Raw genomic sequence first — 15,718 nt, forward strand, 5'->3', positions numbered from 1 at the left:
TAATTTCTTCAGGTGAAAGTTGGTGGGTAAAGAAAAAGACTGGGGTGAAAGTCTGGGTAGAAATAAATGGGGTAACATGTGCATGGACAAAATGAGAAACCCCGTCAGATCCAACACCGCACACACACCACGACTCAACCGTGTCACTTTCACTTCTTTCTTTATCGGCTCAGGGAATATTTCATTCTTGTTGCAAAGATTTGTGAAGCCTTTAATTTTTCTGTGACTAATCATGGGAGGGACGAAAGCAGATCCAGCGACGACCTCATTCTCTTGGTCAAAAGTGTTCACAAGGCAGTCAGAATGGTCCGATAAGGTAAAAAATAGTGTAATGCACAAGCAAATTAGTTGAACTTTTGTCTTGATCTTTGGTGGTCACAACGAAAGTGGTTAGCACCAGAAAATATGTTACGATAAGTAGTAATATTACGGAATCCGTAATATCTTCAGTCACAAACTCACAACATGCAGTTAGATGTACATCCAAGCTTACCAATTTATTGCACGATTAATCAGTTTGAAAGTGAAGAGAATTGTCGCCATTGATTGATCGTATTGTTACTCCAAATATTTAACTGTGCGGCATTTTTTGTTATACAGGACGAATTTTTAGATATAATTTATTGGATTCGACAAGTCCTGGGCGTTCTTTTGGGTCTCGTCTGGGGACTTATTCCACTCACTGGAATTTTAGGATTGGGCTTGTAAGTTGGTGTATTGTTGTGTAGTCGAGTTTTTGTAAAGCTATCTAAGCATTGTTTCATTTGCTTGTTTTTCAGATTCTTTGTTACGAATGCAGGATTGGTGTATCTTTACTTTTCAAGCTACCACAGAGTGGACGAAGAAGAGTTTGGTGGAGCGTGGGAGTTAACTAAAGAAGGATTTATGACTTCGTTTGCTGGATTTCTGGTCAGTAAAATATGCACAAAACAATAATTAATAATATTATAATGAATCCATCTTCATTTGATTTTATTAGGTAACCTGGATAATAGTCTACTCAGGGATGCACTTTACGGAACAAGATCTTCAACCTTTCTCCTAAAAATAGCCGTCCCCAATAATAATTAATTTTATAGTTTATACATACTTCCATGTTATGTATTATAGATTTTTTATTCCTTTCTATTTAAAACGATAAACAATGTTATCATATTTTCGAGATAATTGACATCCCACCAACCTCAACCCAGTCAGATAATGTGCAGTAAATAATGGCGTTAGCTCTACTTCTACTTTAGTCTTCTTGACCAAAAAAGTCAACAATTCAGTGATTCCATTTAATAAAATTATACGTACATCATAGAATCTTGTAGAATCTTGTGAGTGTTGAATCGAATATATTTTCGCTCATTCACAAAATGTTATACAATACAATATATAAAATATGCATTTACATATACTTAAATATTTGTATCTTTACACCCATAGAATGTATAGATCAGATCTCTGAAAAATGAAATGTAGTCACTGTATATTTCATTCATTACTGCATACAAATAAAAACACCTATGACCAAGATTCACCAAAATTTACCCCTTTCTGTTCAAGTCCGAAACATATGGAGCCTTCATTTGGATCCTGAAATCAGTATCATGTAATATTAACACGATTGACCAGACCAGAACCCAAGAACACAGAAAGGCCACACACCCACGTGTTATCTAATCTAGCTGCTCTTGCCAACAATACTACAAATCTCAAACGACATAAAAGTATCTTCCCATATTTGCAGAAAATTGCAAGATATATAAATATGTATTTATATATCTTGCAATTTTCTGCAAATATGGTAAGATACTTTTATGTCTTTTGAGATTTGTAGTATTGTGAGACATTTTACTATGTACATAGTAAAATGGTATAACTGCCATAACAAGACTGAGGAATATTGAGGATGAGTTATAACTTACTAATTTTTGATCAAAACCCATACTGCGAAGACCTAATGCGGCACCGCATAATTTAGTAGGCTACGTTTTAAGACCGTCAATAAACTAACGCTTTTTGAGTAGAACCAAGCGGCATCCCTTCAGAGTCAAGTTGTATGAGCACTGCAATTTTGTTAATGTTCAGCTTAATTTTTAAAAAACCTCCAGTTGCCAGTGTGCAACCTTCATTTAGGAGTCAGGAGTAGAGTCCACTTCTAAATTTTTATCCGAATTGAGCAAACTTCTGCTATTATGGGGCATGGGGATGGTCGAATGCATCCAAATATTATTTTGCACCAGATTTCATGAGAAGCCATTACGTATTCCCCACAAATTTCAGCTTTTTACGGCAATTTCTGAAAATCAGTATGAATCGCTCCTTAGCGTCGCTCCAGATGAAAATTTTTGCAATTTCAGTTCATATTATTTCAGCATTCAACTTCTACACTTTTCAGCTTTCTATAACAAATTTGAAATTTTGGTGTATAATACCCCACCCACCTATATGACCCCCACTGGTCAACCACTTGACCGATTTCGCCCATCTTCGAACTCGATTGCTAACTTTGGCCAACATGCATATGGTAAAAAGTCCATAAGCCATGACTAGGGCTAAAAATGGATTAAACTTGGTCTGCGTTGTATTTTAGCCAAAAACAAACGGGTATTTTAATTAATTAGATTGATTCTCAAGCCCATCAATTTATTACAATTACATGACGAACTAATCATTGAGTACTCTCCCAAATTGGTCTTGTACGCAATTAATAATTATTATTTTTTTAAAGAAAATATATAATCGAAAACTTCGAAAGTTCTGGGTTCGAATTGCTTTAGGAGTGCAGTGTATTATATTATCCTCTGTCCGAATTTCATGAATGGGTTAGTCAGAGTTCAGATTAGGTAGATTTTGTTGGTTTCAAAATTATTGTGGTCCTCAGATAGATTCGAGTCCCAACCAATATTTTGACGCATATGATTTCTTCGACACTTTTCCGGCCTCTTTCTCCCTGTGCAGACAAAGTAAAAGTTGCACATTTTGTCATCCAGGCCCAATAAAGATAATGGCCACATCATGGCACTGGACAAAATGTCGAGTGCCTATGGCGCAGTGGACTAGCGCGTTGGACTTCTAATCCAAAGGTCTCGGGTTCGATCCCCGATAGGCATGCTTACTTCTGATGAAGTGTAATTTTTGGTGAAAATCTTTTATTTTCATGAAACTTATAAAAGAAAGAACGGATGTACGGGTATTCAATGTTGTTTGTAATAACGACTTAATTTTTGTCAGTGGTCTAAGCGTGTATGCATATATCATACCGGATTATTATGATTATGGTATATGTACAAATAGATTGAGAAACAATAATGAGACGATGCAATCTTTTTTAGGTGCTCTTAACTCAAGAAGGGCAATGAGCAACGATTCAGTCAGAACAGAATAAGATTTTCATACCACGAGATAATTATAATTTACCGGAATACTAATCGTGCATAAGTGCAGACCCAAGATTCCTAAACTTTTTAGCTCGTTTCCGTGGAGTGAATGTATTAGGATTATGTAATGAGGTTGTCCAAGGATGGGCCATCTTTTAAAAATTATTAAAAATTTTCGAGTTGGGGACAGGCACGCATTTTTTGGCGTTGTCACCCGTTGTTGGGTGAGTGAGAAATTATTTTAAAAATTATTTTTGCTACATTTTCTGGGGACTGCTTTTAATTTTTAACTCGATTGCATATTACATATGTGATATTGATGACCATTTTTGTCCCCGATACTTTTATATATTTGTACACGTATTTATATGCATATTTTTATAAAGAGCACAACCAGGTAGATAATTCGAGTTCCGGAGAAAAAATTTTCATTTGTCTAAAACTTGACAAAATTTTCATTATTAAATTATCACTCCCACGATAACGGTGGACCTGGAGGACGAAGAGGAGGAGGATAATTTAGTTCTGGAAGATTTTGTAATTGATGAGGTAGCAGCTGCTGGTGCAGATTCAGAAACCACTCCTGCTGATACCGAAGATGAGTTGTTAACGGTATAAGTTTTTAAAATCATGAGGATGTCAATTTTTGTCAAGTTTTTTTAAAGATAAATAAACATTTCTTTATCTGGAACTCGAATTATCCTCCTGGTTGTGGTCGCTATCTTCATAAAAATATGTATACAAATAAGTGTAGAAATATACAAAATTATCGGGGGCAGAAGTAGTCATCAATATCACATAATATGCATTCGAGTTAGAAATGAAAAAGTCCACCGAAAAATAATTTCTCACTCACCCAACAACGGGTGCCAACGCCAAAAAATGCGTGCCTGTCCCCAACTCGAAAATTTTTAATAATTTTTAAAAGATGGCCCATCCTTGGACAACCTCATTACATAATCCTAATACATTCACTCCACGGAAACGAGCTAAAAAGTTTAGGAATCTTGGTGCAGACCTTTTTTCGTGTTTTTGTCCCTCTAGGAGAGGAGGTTGTGTACTACCAACTCACTGATCTCGATGCCCTTTGGATATGTGGTAGTGCCCCATGACTGTACTACAACCCTGAAGTGGTTTGATTCCATGGCCACATTTGCGTCCGCCACACCCACTCAAAGGTGCCCTAAAAACGGAGAAAGTTTCACTCGTTTCACTCACTTTCACTTACTTTCACTCGTTCAAATCTACGCCAAAAATCCAATTTTACTCGGATTTTGAAATTCTGTGTACCATTATACTCCCAGATAGTTATTTGCTTATATCCAACATCAAACTCAACTTTTTTGATGATTATTTCACTGCATAATTTGCGTTATTTATTACTACAACAATGCTCATTCAGAATTTTAAATTTAAAAATACTAAAAACTTCAAAAGGTTGAGTTTGACGTTGGATATAAGAAAACAACTATGTGGGAATATAATGGTGAAATAAATTTCAAAATCCGAGTAAAATTGGATTTCTGGCGTAGATTTGAACGAGTGAAACTTTCTCCATTTTTTGGGCACCTTTGAGTGGGTGTGGCGAGCGCTAATGTGGCCATGGCATCAAACCGCTTGGGGTACTTGGTCATTCAACAACTACAACACATTCAATAGGCATCAAGATCCATGAATTAATAGATTAATAGCCCCTCCTAAAAGTGGACTGGCGTTAGGCGGGTCCTTACCCCTCCTTCACTTTTCCGTCCGACACTCACCTATCACTACAACATATCCTAAGGGCATTAAAATCTGGCTTTGAAAAAGTCGTACGTTGTCTACCTTAGTTAAATATTTTAGAGGACATTACATTTGGTATTTGAGCTGGTTTGAGGATGATTTTTTTGGTGTCTGGGCTGAGCAAAATTGCCAAGTGTCTGATTGCACATTGTTAAATATCCTCACCTCACGTGGGTGAAAGCGAAATCCGCACAGGAAATAAATTTGTACTTTGACGGTCAAAGTTTGACCGGATTATTATTTTTAAATAACTTTTTTCTCTGCCATGTCGTCTTCGTCATCATCAGAGGAAGGTCTTGTTCGTGTCGACTTTAAAGTATTTGGCAGAGTTCAAGGTGGCTAAAAGTTACATTTCTGCATCTTAATTTTACAATGGTACTATTATTGCATTGTTAATGTGCACCTATTAAAATTTATTTCATTATTGTGTTTCAGGAGTCTTCTTTCGAAAGGTTTGTCATATCTGCTGCGCGATATTTTGATGAAGACAACATCTGTCAAACGGAAATATTTTGATTCACCTAAGCTGGTGCAGTTTTTAGCCGGCTTCGCTTCAGGTGTCAGGGAATTTTCATGCGTCTCTTTATCGGTATTAGCGAACCACTGAACCGATTTGACCAACTTGATGTCAAACTGCGTATCTTGATCAATTGCAATCTTGCCTTGATGATTGACATGATCGGTTAGTGGTTGTCCAGTGAAGGACGTAGGTGGTATTTTTCCCAGGGGGTCCTCGAAATTAGTCGCATTTGTAATTTGTAGATACATACATTGTCATCGTAGGCTTGATTAGAGTTTATTTTTTTTCAGTTCACACAGAAAGAAGGGCGAACATTAGGCCTCCGTGGTTATTGTCGCAACACTTCGGAAGGAACGGTGGCTGGAGTATTGGAAGGACCTATAGCAAAAGTTGAGCAGATGTGAGTGTATGCAGTATTTTTTTTAAATGAACCTTAGCAAACGTTGGTGAGTTTGATAAAAGACGAATAAATCATTGATTCCTGAACAGGAAGGGATGGCTGCAAACCGTTGGAAGTCCTCAGTCTCGCATTGATCGGGCTGAGTTTTCCCTTGCCACGCCCATCCCGGACTACTCATTTAAGGGACTATTCGGTATTGAAAGAACGCTTTGAGTTGAAAGGAAAGATTGGCAAGCAACAAGGACGGAAGGAAAATCTCATGAAGGTATAGAATGCAGAGATGCAATTAGTTGTGGACCACAACTTGTGGTAGGTCATAGTATTCGTATTTTGCACGTTAAAAGTATAGTGGTTACTTTCAGCGAATATGCCGTCCGTGCATCTTCTTACCTACTGCTCTTGAACGAAGCGACATTTTCAAGTTCTTCTAATATCGATAATAGACCAGTCCAATCGAAATTCCAAAATTTTGGAAAATCATCTCAACCACCCTGAAATGAGATAGTGTCGAACATTCCTCGGAAATGTTCCTTGGGCAGCGTTGCGACTACTTTTTTATTAGAGTTTTTTTGTAAAGAGCAATCAGAATTGTACATGCAAATCAATATTGGTCAACTTATTAGAGAGTACATCAAGTCATCAATAAATAATAAACACATTATATACAATACTGAGTTCAAGTTCTTATGTTCCATGCAACTGGTTTCTGCTACATAGATATGTACTTATGCAAAAGTCAAGGAGAGAGGGACACAACCGCATTCATGAAAACTGAGGACGAATTGTGTTATTCTTATATTAGTTAACGGTGATGGTAGAATTGGTAGAGATGAAATCATCATTAGCACATCGTTATCAACTAAACTCATAATTATTATAATGACACATGCACCAAAAGACTTTTTACTGTCCATATGCAATGGAATTCCTGCGTTATTTATTGCGTCCTCCTCACCGGTATTATTCGGAGTTATTTGGCTTCTGCAGAGTCGCAAAATATTATTCGCAGTTTATGCAAATGTAAACTCAGGAGCAAAGGTCACCTCATGATGGTAATAAGACATTCTCTTCGTAATTTGATCATTCAACTATTCAACTTTTGAATTCGAAGCTGTCTGGTTTTTGCAGAGCTCATATTTCATCAGTTTGAGCTATATTACTACATAAAACATTTGCTACATACTTTGAAGGGTTTTCAGAAAAGTCCAATAATATCCGGAGAAGAAATCTGTGGAGAACTTCAAGAGATTAAAATCGTCCATAAAACCATTACTGCGTCTCGAGTATTAGACACCGTCACCCGTGTGCACACTCTTAACTAGTCTTCTTGACTTGACTGAATAAAGTGCACATTGTATCGAACAATGCATAATCATTAAAGCATGATGATTTAAGCATTTTTTGTCATCTCGGAATTATTTGTCGATGAGGTTGGAAATGTGATAGCTAGCATCTTATGAATGACGGTGGAGAGAGAGAGAGAGGTCATGCAGCATGTCAGGAGGAATGTCTATCATGTCATGCCCGTCATGCCAGTATTCAATATTCTGTCGTTGAGTTGAAATCAACCAGACTCCTCCGGTTACATCAATCCATCTTTTTTATGTACTAGGTGGCCCACTGAAACTGTAAGTGAAATGAAACCCTGTGGCTTCAACAGTTTTTATGTTACGAATTTCGAGTTAATTTTAACCGAAAGCCAGTTAATTTCTGAGTAGAAAACAATTTTTAGTTTTCGAAATTTCCTCCCCTGCCATTAATGCAGCGCTGAGGAAACCGCCTGCAGTTCTCCGCTGAAGCACGCACTAATTCCTGGGCAAAGTGTTCCATTCCGTGGTCAAAAATTTTTTTCCGATCTCTACACTTCTACGAGGCTTAGAACACACATTTGCCCCTAACTTTGACCATTTTTCATAATCCGGAGATTCAAATCCAGAAAGTAGAATTACCATTTCCGAGAGGAGGAAAAGTTCGGAATTTTGTTTTTTACCCACGCTTGGGTCATTTTTTGCACTATAAGCTGATTCCTAGTCCTACTGCAAGTTCCAGTCGACTTCAATGAATTGGATCTCACTTAGGGGATGTACCGCGGACTCGAAAACGTATTTTAAGAAATTTGATCCCCCCACCTTCCCCCCATTTTCAACAAAATGTAGAGAAATTGCCCCAATTAGGTCCCACCTGCCAAAATCATCACAAAGCTTGGATAATGTGGCTTTCTGACCTTCTGTCTATATTGGGGGATGTCTCTGGCAGATTTGGCGTAGATAAGGCCAACTCGCTTGTTAAAATATTTTTCCTATGTGAAAATCTCCTCATCTGTAAATAGAATCCTCGTCACTTTTTCTGAGCGTACCGCTTGAAGTCACTCCTGGGTTTCTTTAATCTGGTTTCCCTTTGGGGGATGGTCGGCATGTGGCAAGTACCACATTTCAAAGTCCTAAGTCTAAGGTTCAATTTAAGCACTCATTGAATAATCTGCTTCTACACTGGCAGCTGTGAGGTTGGTTTCCGTTGGAATTTCGTGAATTTCTTCGGATTCCATCCTTCAGCGCCTTCATGATGGGTGTGGTCCTTGTAGGATTTCAAAAATTTTTTCTTCGACTGTTGTTAGTCCACCCCGTCCCCATGAACGTCTTTATAGTCTGTTGGGCTAAATTATACGGCTCGTTCGATTCCTGCCACACTTTTAAAATTCGCCATTTCTCTCCCCATTTTTGTAATGAAAAATTTTCGCCGCCCGCTTCCATTCAACATTTTCCATGCGAATTTGCATTGCAAATAGTAAAAAACTGATTTATGGTACTTATGCAAAATCGCACGGGGAATCCAATGCAATCATCAGATTTTCATTATCTCTGTCGGTTTCGAAGAAAACAGCCACTTACAGTTACAGTGGGCCCAGTAAGTACATGTCTCTGAAATGTATAGAAAATTTAGTACTCACCAACTCAGATCTGTACATACCAGTCTAGAATGCAGTGTGGAATGAAGTTTTATAAAATAATTTAGCATATCGAGTCGCGTCGCAAAAATTAACTCTGCCCAATTTGAATTGGACCCAACATATGTATTCCTATGGATTATTGCCAGTTTTTAAATGCAAAAGTTCATCAACATTCATTATTTGATGACGCATGCTGTGTACTGTCACGTTAAATATTCGCCATCGATCACGCACCTGAGGAATGATATCGCATATCGGATCATGGCAACTTCCGTGTCTATAATAATGCCGAGGAGGCTATTGTACTACTAACGGACGGTTATTTTGACTGGAGCAACAAGTGTTCAGCCCTATTAATATTATTATGCAAATCCCCCAGAACTGTAGCATAGCGAAAGATGTGAGTGACTTTATAAGTCCGATTTAACCTAAATGCTTAATTTCTCCTGTGAATAGAGTAGTTTTTTAATAGCTTGTAACACATACTTACGTACGTACATAAGTATGTACATGCGACGTGTATGTGCAGGTTACGTTCTCATGTGCTTAGAGTTCTGACTGATGCGATGAATTAACAGTTGCAGTGGAATTGGTTATTTGGTTTTAGCTGGAAACTGATGCTGATAACGCAGATTGCTTTATTGTAAGTGCATGGTGATCACTGTGCTCAGGTTGACGTATGGCTGCCGAAATGGAGGTGGAGATATGAACTTTTTAGTAGACGAGACACTACTTAAGTACTAAATAGTTTTACTGTAAGTAAAAGCACTTGGCATAATGTGGACTCTGTGCATATGTGGAGAATAAGTTGCGTTCCTCCACAGCAATTCCAGACATATTGCGAATCCGACCATGATGCTAATAAACGGAGATCACCTTGAGCAGAGAGGCAGTGTTCGTTTAGCTTCGGCTGGCTACTACCCTCACTCCGACCACTTCCCATGACGATGACCCTCTGATTCTGGACACATCCATCGCCGCACCCCCGCCAAGCACACCGCCCCTCAAAAAAGGCTCCTCCGTCAACAAGCAATCCGTCCACTTCATGAAGGAGCGTAAGTACATTTGCATTCCTCTGATTTCTTCTCCTCCGTAGTTCCCGTACCATTCGAAACGTCCATGCATGCAGATCACATCGTGTTAGTTAAGAGCATGAGGAGAGGCAAGGTGATTTTTGGTTAGGTGCATGGGTTACCCACTCCCTGACCTGACCCTTTGTCTGAGGACGGGTGGGAACACCATATAGTCATTTGCATACCTTATCTCGATCAATCTCGTGCGGGACAAGAGAGTTAATGGAGGCAACAACTCTGAGTCAATACAGAGCATTATTATTAGAGAGATGGTACAACATGGATGGGGGAATATTGGGATTGCAGATAAGATGGCACTTATCGTTCCTGGTGGGTAGAAGCGGGTGTCCAGCTTTTCCCATAAATGCATTTTCTCTGTCATCCACACACTGCGACTCTTTCCCGGATAAATAAATAATATATTATTAGCGCACACGGAAACGGATCACAGCTCACCAGCATCCAGAGTAGAGAGGCTTTGTGTTGTTTATATCGTGAGTAATAATTCCAGTGTAGCCACGTGGAAAACTGCTGAATTTATTTATTCCCATTTGTTACGAGTGCGTGTTCATTTTGAAAATTTGGAATGCAAAAACCGTGGTGGGTGAACAATGCTTCGAACCCTGGCCCTTGTCGTCAGTCGACATAATCATCCGTCTCATCACCGATGGGGCGAGGGTGGTGTCGTCGTTTTGGCGTCGCAGAATTTCTTCTTCTCCAGCAGCCCCCCAACAAAACGACATCCAGACGGTGAGCATACATGGTCAGTCGTCATATATCATGTTACGATGACGATGTGAGGCCAAAGGTTGCATTCCATGGTGTAAAATGATAAATATGTCGCAAAATTCCCCTCACTCCGGTGTCCGGATATGGCTCCGGGTCCTTCCGATCGCGTCATCTGCGTTTTACCCGATTTACATGTTCCTCTTCACTAGGGTTTGAGAAATATTTCGTATTCGAGGCAGCATGCTCCGACCTTGCTGTGTCGTCTCTCCGGTCTCTCACCTCAGCCCGTCCTCTGACCCACCACCAATTTTTCAACTGCCACCATGTCCCCAACGTCTTTTATGTGATTGATTAGACTGAAATAGATTGGTTACGTGAGGTGAGTGATAAAAGGTTTTGTAGACAAAATAAATAATCAGCAACGGAGAGCAGGATCCCATTCTTAGATATAAATACCACTTAATTGTATTTATCAGGGGTGGGCAAGATACTTTGGTCGTAAGATACAAGATACAAGATAAGATACTCTCTAAGACAAGATATAAGATACAAGATAAAAGATACATTTTGTTTAAGTACACAAGATACAAGATACAAGATACTTTTCTAAAAATTGAGTAGTCAAGATACAAGATACAAGATATGTATCTTAAGATACTTTTATACTAGATAAGATACTTTCTTTTTTAGCTTGGTATGCATGCCCAATTAGTCATGTTTAATCATTTAACCGAAAAAATCTAGTGAGTACAAAATTTAAAATCATTCTAGAATCATTTTACAAATTTTGTTGCCAGTGCTTATACTTCGAAAAAGGTCTAAATTTCGAAAAACTAGAACTCTACCTAACATACGTATATTCTTAAGAAGCTGGTATTATTTTTACAATATTCCCTGCTTATTCAAACTAAACCCTATAAGATCTATACATTAGTTCAGCGTAGATGTAATGTGCAACGTATGTATCAGTATGTATGTACGAGTACACATGTACATATATATATATATATGTGCATATATGTACAAGTTTGTTACGAATTGGCAAAACATAAACTAAAAATTCACCAAATTCTGGTTACGACAAATTCATGGTCAAATTGACTGACTTTAGTAAGAAATTGACGTAATTTGACGGAATTTTGAGAAAAAGTATCTTGTATCTTGTCAAAAGTATCTTAAGATACTTTTCTGCCAGGCATATCTAGATAAGATACTTACACAAGATACTTTCGACTTTCTAAAAGATAGAAGATACAAGATACAAGATACTTCTCTGATCAGGCGACGAAGATACAAGATAAAGATACTATCTTGTATCTTTTATCTTGTATCTTGACCAAGTATCTTGCCCACCCCTGGTATTTATTATTACTAACACGGGTGTAATATTACATGTCATTGAGATAAGCAACGAACTAACCCTCAGCACCTATACTTACATCCATCATATTAATTATACACACATTGCACCATGAACGAACCAGGAAATGAAATCATCAACTTCTTTCTGTTCACGGAATTCGGCTCAACAAATTTAAAACAATCGTCGTCTCAGTTCCTTGTTCAAAATTGCATATACACCGACTAAAATCACGACTCTTCCACATGATACTGAGGCTGATTGTTGGTCAGTCGGTCGGGGGTGGTGCATCCATGTAACAGTTCTTCTCTTAGTTTGGGCTGACAAGATCATTCATCTCATAAAAATGGAGAATGGTGAACATCATAGAGGTTTTGTGGTCATGTAAAAAATGCTGATGTGTCCTTTTCTTTTTCCAATGTCAATACCAGGTTATTCTCCGGTACTGCAAAGGATGGGTGACATTGGGAATAAGAGGAAGGTGTACAAGGTCGTGCTCACGGGAGGTAAGTAACAATTCACCGGATAAACATTAATTTCTGCCTTCACATTGCACGATGAAACTCACTATAATTTGTTGTGGGTTGCAGGTCCGTGTGGGGGCAAAACGACTGGGCAAGCACGTCTTTGCTCGTTCTTTGAAACGCTGGGATGGAAGGTGCTTCGTGTCCCGGAAACCGCGACTGTCCTGCTCGGAGGGGGGATCAAATTCTCAGAACTGACTGAAGAGCAGGGAATGACTTTTCAAGAAGAGTTGCTCAAGACGATGATGCAGATTGAGAGTACGTTCTTCCAGATTGCAGAATTTATGGATAAGGACGTCCTTGTCATTTGCGATCGTGGGGCGATGGATGCGTCTGCGTTCATTGCTAAAGAGCAGTGGGAACGAATTCTCAATAAGAATAATCTCAACGAGGTATGATACCAATAAGACTAGCTTAAACGTCCTTACATGTGTAATTGACTTACATATGTATAATTTGATAATGTAGATTGCGTGTTTCATTGTGGTGATACCTCATTATTGATACTTCATTGATTGTAGGTGGAGATACGAGACACCCGCTACAATCAGATTATTCATATGGTGTCGGCCGCTAATGGAGCGGAACCATTCTACACGGTTGCGGAACACGCGTGTCGCTCTGAGGGGATCGAATTGGCACAAGAACTGGATCAGAAAGCCGCGGAAGCTTGGATTGGACATCCATACTTTGACATATTGGACAAGTGAGTACTACATGGTCACATGAATAAAGAGAAATATCTGTAATAATGTAAGTCACATAATGTAACAGTTTCATATTATTATTTTTGTCTTTTCTTCCTTGTAGCTCGACCGACTTTGAAACCAAAGTGAAAAAGATGATTCAATGTGTATGTCAACGGATCGGAATTGACGTTCGGGATCGATTGGAGATCAACTCTCGCAAATTCAAGTTTCTTGTCCAAGGCCCACTGCCTGTGGATGACGAGTTCCCAGTCAAATTCCAAGATTTCAGCGTCATACATGATTACTTGCGGATGAGTGAACATAACAAACAGGCACGGTTAAGGAAGCGTGGTGTGAAGAATCACTGGAACTACACGTACACAGATCGACGTCCTGTTCATGGACAAATTGTCGAGGTGAGGTAGTCGCCATCTCGTCATCATAATTGATCACATTTTCATTTCTCAACGCATACTGTAACATTGGCGTAATTTGTGGTCTAGGTGAAAACAACACTCTCTGCTCGAGACTATGCCATGATGTTGGCTCAGAGAGATCACAATCACGTCACCGTATACAAAACACGCAGATGTTTTCTTTATAATGATCAGTACTTTCAAATGGACATTTACAAGGATCCCTGCCACCCACGGTGAGACACCTCTAAGAAAATCGCATTAAAAAACTTAAAAAATGGCACAGTTCAGTCAGACATTAAGATATTAGTCAATATTTTAAATCGACGATTTGTATATTTAAATATATTCGAAACTCGCATCAGAACCAAATTGTACTTTGCTAATTACGTGTTTCACTCAGGTGCAAGGGGCTCATCCTTCTCGAAACATACAGCACGTTGTCAAGCTCTGAAATCCAACAGAGACTGCCAAATTTTCTCTCCATTGTGAAAGAGGTGACTGGGGAAGCTCGCTACTCCATGTTTAACTTGAGCCTCAAGGTTCGTGGGCTCTCCTGAAAACTTGAATATATGTATACCCAATTTTTGACGACCCTGAATAATCCTAAAATGAAATAATGTGATTTTAGGAAACTTGGGACGGAAATAAGCACTTTTGTGACATTCTCGGTTCTGATGGAACATCCGAGACGGGAAAAAATTTTAAGAAAAATGGCTCCAGCTCGAGGTCGTCCGTGGCCAGCGTGGAAGATGAAGAAGATGAAGGACGGAGTGAGATATTCTTGGCGTGCAGTGACGCCAAGTCCGCACAACACTTCCGTGCAAATGGAACTATCGGCTATGGCAAATTTAAAGGAGCTCCGCTCAATGGAATTGAGACTAATGGAGTGTGTCCCTCAAAATCCAAGAATGGTCATAGCACTACCAATACCACACCGTCATCGTCTAAGACAAATGGTAAAACAAATGGAAGCTCTCCTTCTAATACCAAATCCACTATCTCAACCACCAACGGCAATGGGACAACAAAGAAACACTAAAAAATCAATTTGGAAGAAACCTGGATAATTTACCTACATATTTATTATATACGAAAAAGTTACCACTTCCATGCCAAAATTGTATGAATGCTGCTCCAATATAAAATATAAAGTGTGCTGTTATTATTGTAACAGTTAGCCAAAAGAACCGCTATATATTTTCGTCTGTCCCTCTTTGACCAATTACCTGACAAAATTTCAATACAAACAAATGTGCTATATTCTCATATGATTAAGTAAATTCAATGGAAATCAATATCAATGCGTATGGAATCAGCCAAGAGCAGAATTAAAAGGAGAATTACAAAAATATTGTTAAATAATTATTGTTATCATTATAATATTCAGAGAAAGTGTGTTATCTGTTATTCTTTGCCTCTGATTCCAATTGTTTGGTAGCATTATATGCCGCTAATTTATAGATTTCCTGTGTCTAGATTCTCATCATGACTTGGGCTTGACACTATTTTATTGAGAAAATGACCATCATAACATAGAAATATTAGACAGAGAGAGACATAGTTGAAGACTAGACCGTACCGTATCACGGATTATAAATACTTAGTCAGTAATAAGAAAAGCCCAGGCAATTCCTGGCTAGTTTTATAGAACTATCTTGTATTTTCATAGATGTAACAATCGATGAGCTATCACATATTTTTACTAGTGTTAGTAACACTGTGTTACCCTACAAATTTTAGATATTTCTCTTACTTCCCTTGCTTTTCGGTATACATACTTTCTCAACTAATGGAGGTTTGATTATAATTTGTAAATTAAATTGAAAAAAACTTGGTTTTGGATTGTTTTGATATCTCACTGACTCTGAAATAAAGATTACGAATTTACATATTATCCGTATTGTCCT

General features: G+C 38.4%; 3 protein-coding genes and 1 non-coding gene across 8 annotated transcripts; all 4 read left to right on the top strand.

Annotated features, from left to right (window-relative positions):
• Positions 1-84: 84 nt before the first annotated feature.
• On the top strand, positions 85-1,527 carry LOC110855940 (respirasome Complex Assembly Factor 1). Its single transcript, XM_022104371.2, has 4 exons — positions 85-316; positions 601-704; positions 780-909; positions 980-1,527. Exons 1-4 carry the CDS (start codon positions 233-235, stop codon positions 1,043-1,045), a joined length of 384 nt encoding a protein of 127 aa, XP_021960063.1. The 5' UTR covers positions 85-232; the 3' UTR covers positions 1,046-1,527.
• A 1,501-nt stretch (positions 1,528-3,028) lies between these two features.
• On the top strand, positions 3,029-3,102 carry Trnar-ucu. Its single transcript has one exon. It is a non-coding gene; the product is annotated as a tRNA-Arg (tRNA).
• A 1,817-nt stretch (positions 3,103-4,919) lies between these two features.
• On the top strand, positions 4,920-6,738 carry LOC110855942 (acylphosphatase-1). Of its 2 annotated transcripts, none has more exons than XM_022104373.2 (5): positions 4,920-5,485; positions 5,586-5,602; positions 5,961-6,070; positions 6,160-6,335; positions 6,420-6,738. In XM_022104373.2, the coding sequence occupies exons 1-4, from the start codon at positions 5,416-5,418 to the stop codon at positions 6,281-6,283; spliced, it is 321 nt and encodes a 106-aa protein (XP_021960065.1). In that variant the 5' UTR covers positions 4,920-5,415; the 3' UTR covers positions 6,284-6,335; positions 6,420-6,738. The 2 variants fall into 2 exon arrangements, with proteins under 2 accessions (XP_021960065.1, XP_021960064.1); XM_022104372.2 differs by having other exon boundaries at positions 4,928-5,485; positions 6,433-6,738.
• A 3,095-nt stretch (positions 6,739-9,833) lies between these two features.
• Positions 9,834-15,698, top strand: LOC110855881 (TRPL translocation defect protein 14). 4 transcript variants are annotated; one of them, XM_022104276.2, is made up of 8 exons: positions 9,834-10,072; positions 12,611-12,685; positions 12,770-13,095; positions 13,225-13,409; positions 13,514-13,808; positions 13,896-14,044; positions 14,212-14,350; positions 14,440-15,698. In XM_022104276.2, the coding sequence occupies exons 1-8, from the start codon at positions 10,063-10,065 to the stop codon at positions 14,848-14,850; spliced, it is 1,590 nt and encodes a 529-aa protein (XP_021959968.1). In that variant the 5' UTR covers positions 9,834-10,062; the 3' UTR covers positions 14,851-15,698. The 4 variants fall into 4 exon arrangements, with proteins under 4 accessions (XP_021959968.1, XP_021959967.1, XP_021959971.1 ...); XM_022104275.2 differs by lacking the exon at positions 9,834-10,072 and adding an exon at positions 10,494-10,840; XM_022104279.2 differs by lacking the exon at positions 9,834-10,072 and adding an exon at positions 11,002-11,198.
• The last annotated feature ends 20 nt before the right edge of the window (positions 15,699-15,718 follow it).

Source organism: Folsomia candida, unplaced genomic scaffold (genome assembly GCF_002217175.1).
Source record: "Folsomia candida strain VU population unplaced genomic scaffold, ASM221717v1 Fcan01_Sc014, whole genome shotgun sequence".
Classification (NCBI taxonomy): Eukaryota; Metazoa; Arthropoda; class Collembola; order Entomobryomorpha; family Isotomidae; genus Folsomia; species Folsomia candida.

What these genes read in the sequence shown, in the direction of transcription:
- LOC110855942 (XM_022104373.2), top strand. Translation starts at nt 5,416, where the DNA reads ATGTCGTCTTCGTCATCATCAGAGGAAGGTCTTGTTCGTGTCGACTTT. An exon ending in ATAGCAAAAGTTGAGCAGAT is followed by an intron (nt 6,071 to 6,159) that starts GTGAGTGTATGC and finishes ATTCCTGAACAG; the next exon opens with GAAGGGATGGCTGCAAACCG.
- LOC110855940 (XM_022104371.2), top strand. Translation starts at nt 233, where the DNA reads ATGGGAGGGACGAAAGCAGATCCAGCGACGACCTCATTCTCTTGGTCA. An exon ending in AGTCAGAATGGTCCGATAAG is followed by an intron (nt 317 to 600) that starts GTAAAAAATAGT and finishes TTTGTTATACAG; the next exon opens with GACGAATTTTTAGATATAAT. An exon ending in CTTCGTTTGCTGGATTTCTG is followed by an intron (nt 910 to 979) that starts GTCAGTAAAATA and finishes TGATTTTATTAG; the next exon opens with GTAACCTGGATAATAGTCTA.
- LOC110855881 (XM_022104275.2), top strand. Translation starts at nt 10,702, where the DNA reads ATGCTTCGAACCCTGGCCCTTGTCGTCAGTCGACATAATCATCCGTCT. An exon ending in CAAGGTCGTGCTCACGGGAG is followed by an intron (nt 12,686 to 12,769) that starts GTAAGTAACAAT and finishes TGTGGGTTGCAG; the next exon opens with GTCCGTGTGGGGGCAAAACG. An exon ending in TACTTTGACATATTGGACAA is followed by an intron (nt 13,410 to 13,513) that starts GTGAGTACTACA and finishes TCTTCCTTGTAG; the next exon opens with CTCGACCGACTTTGAAACCA.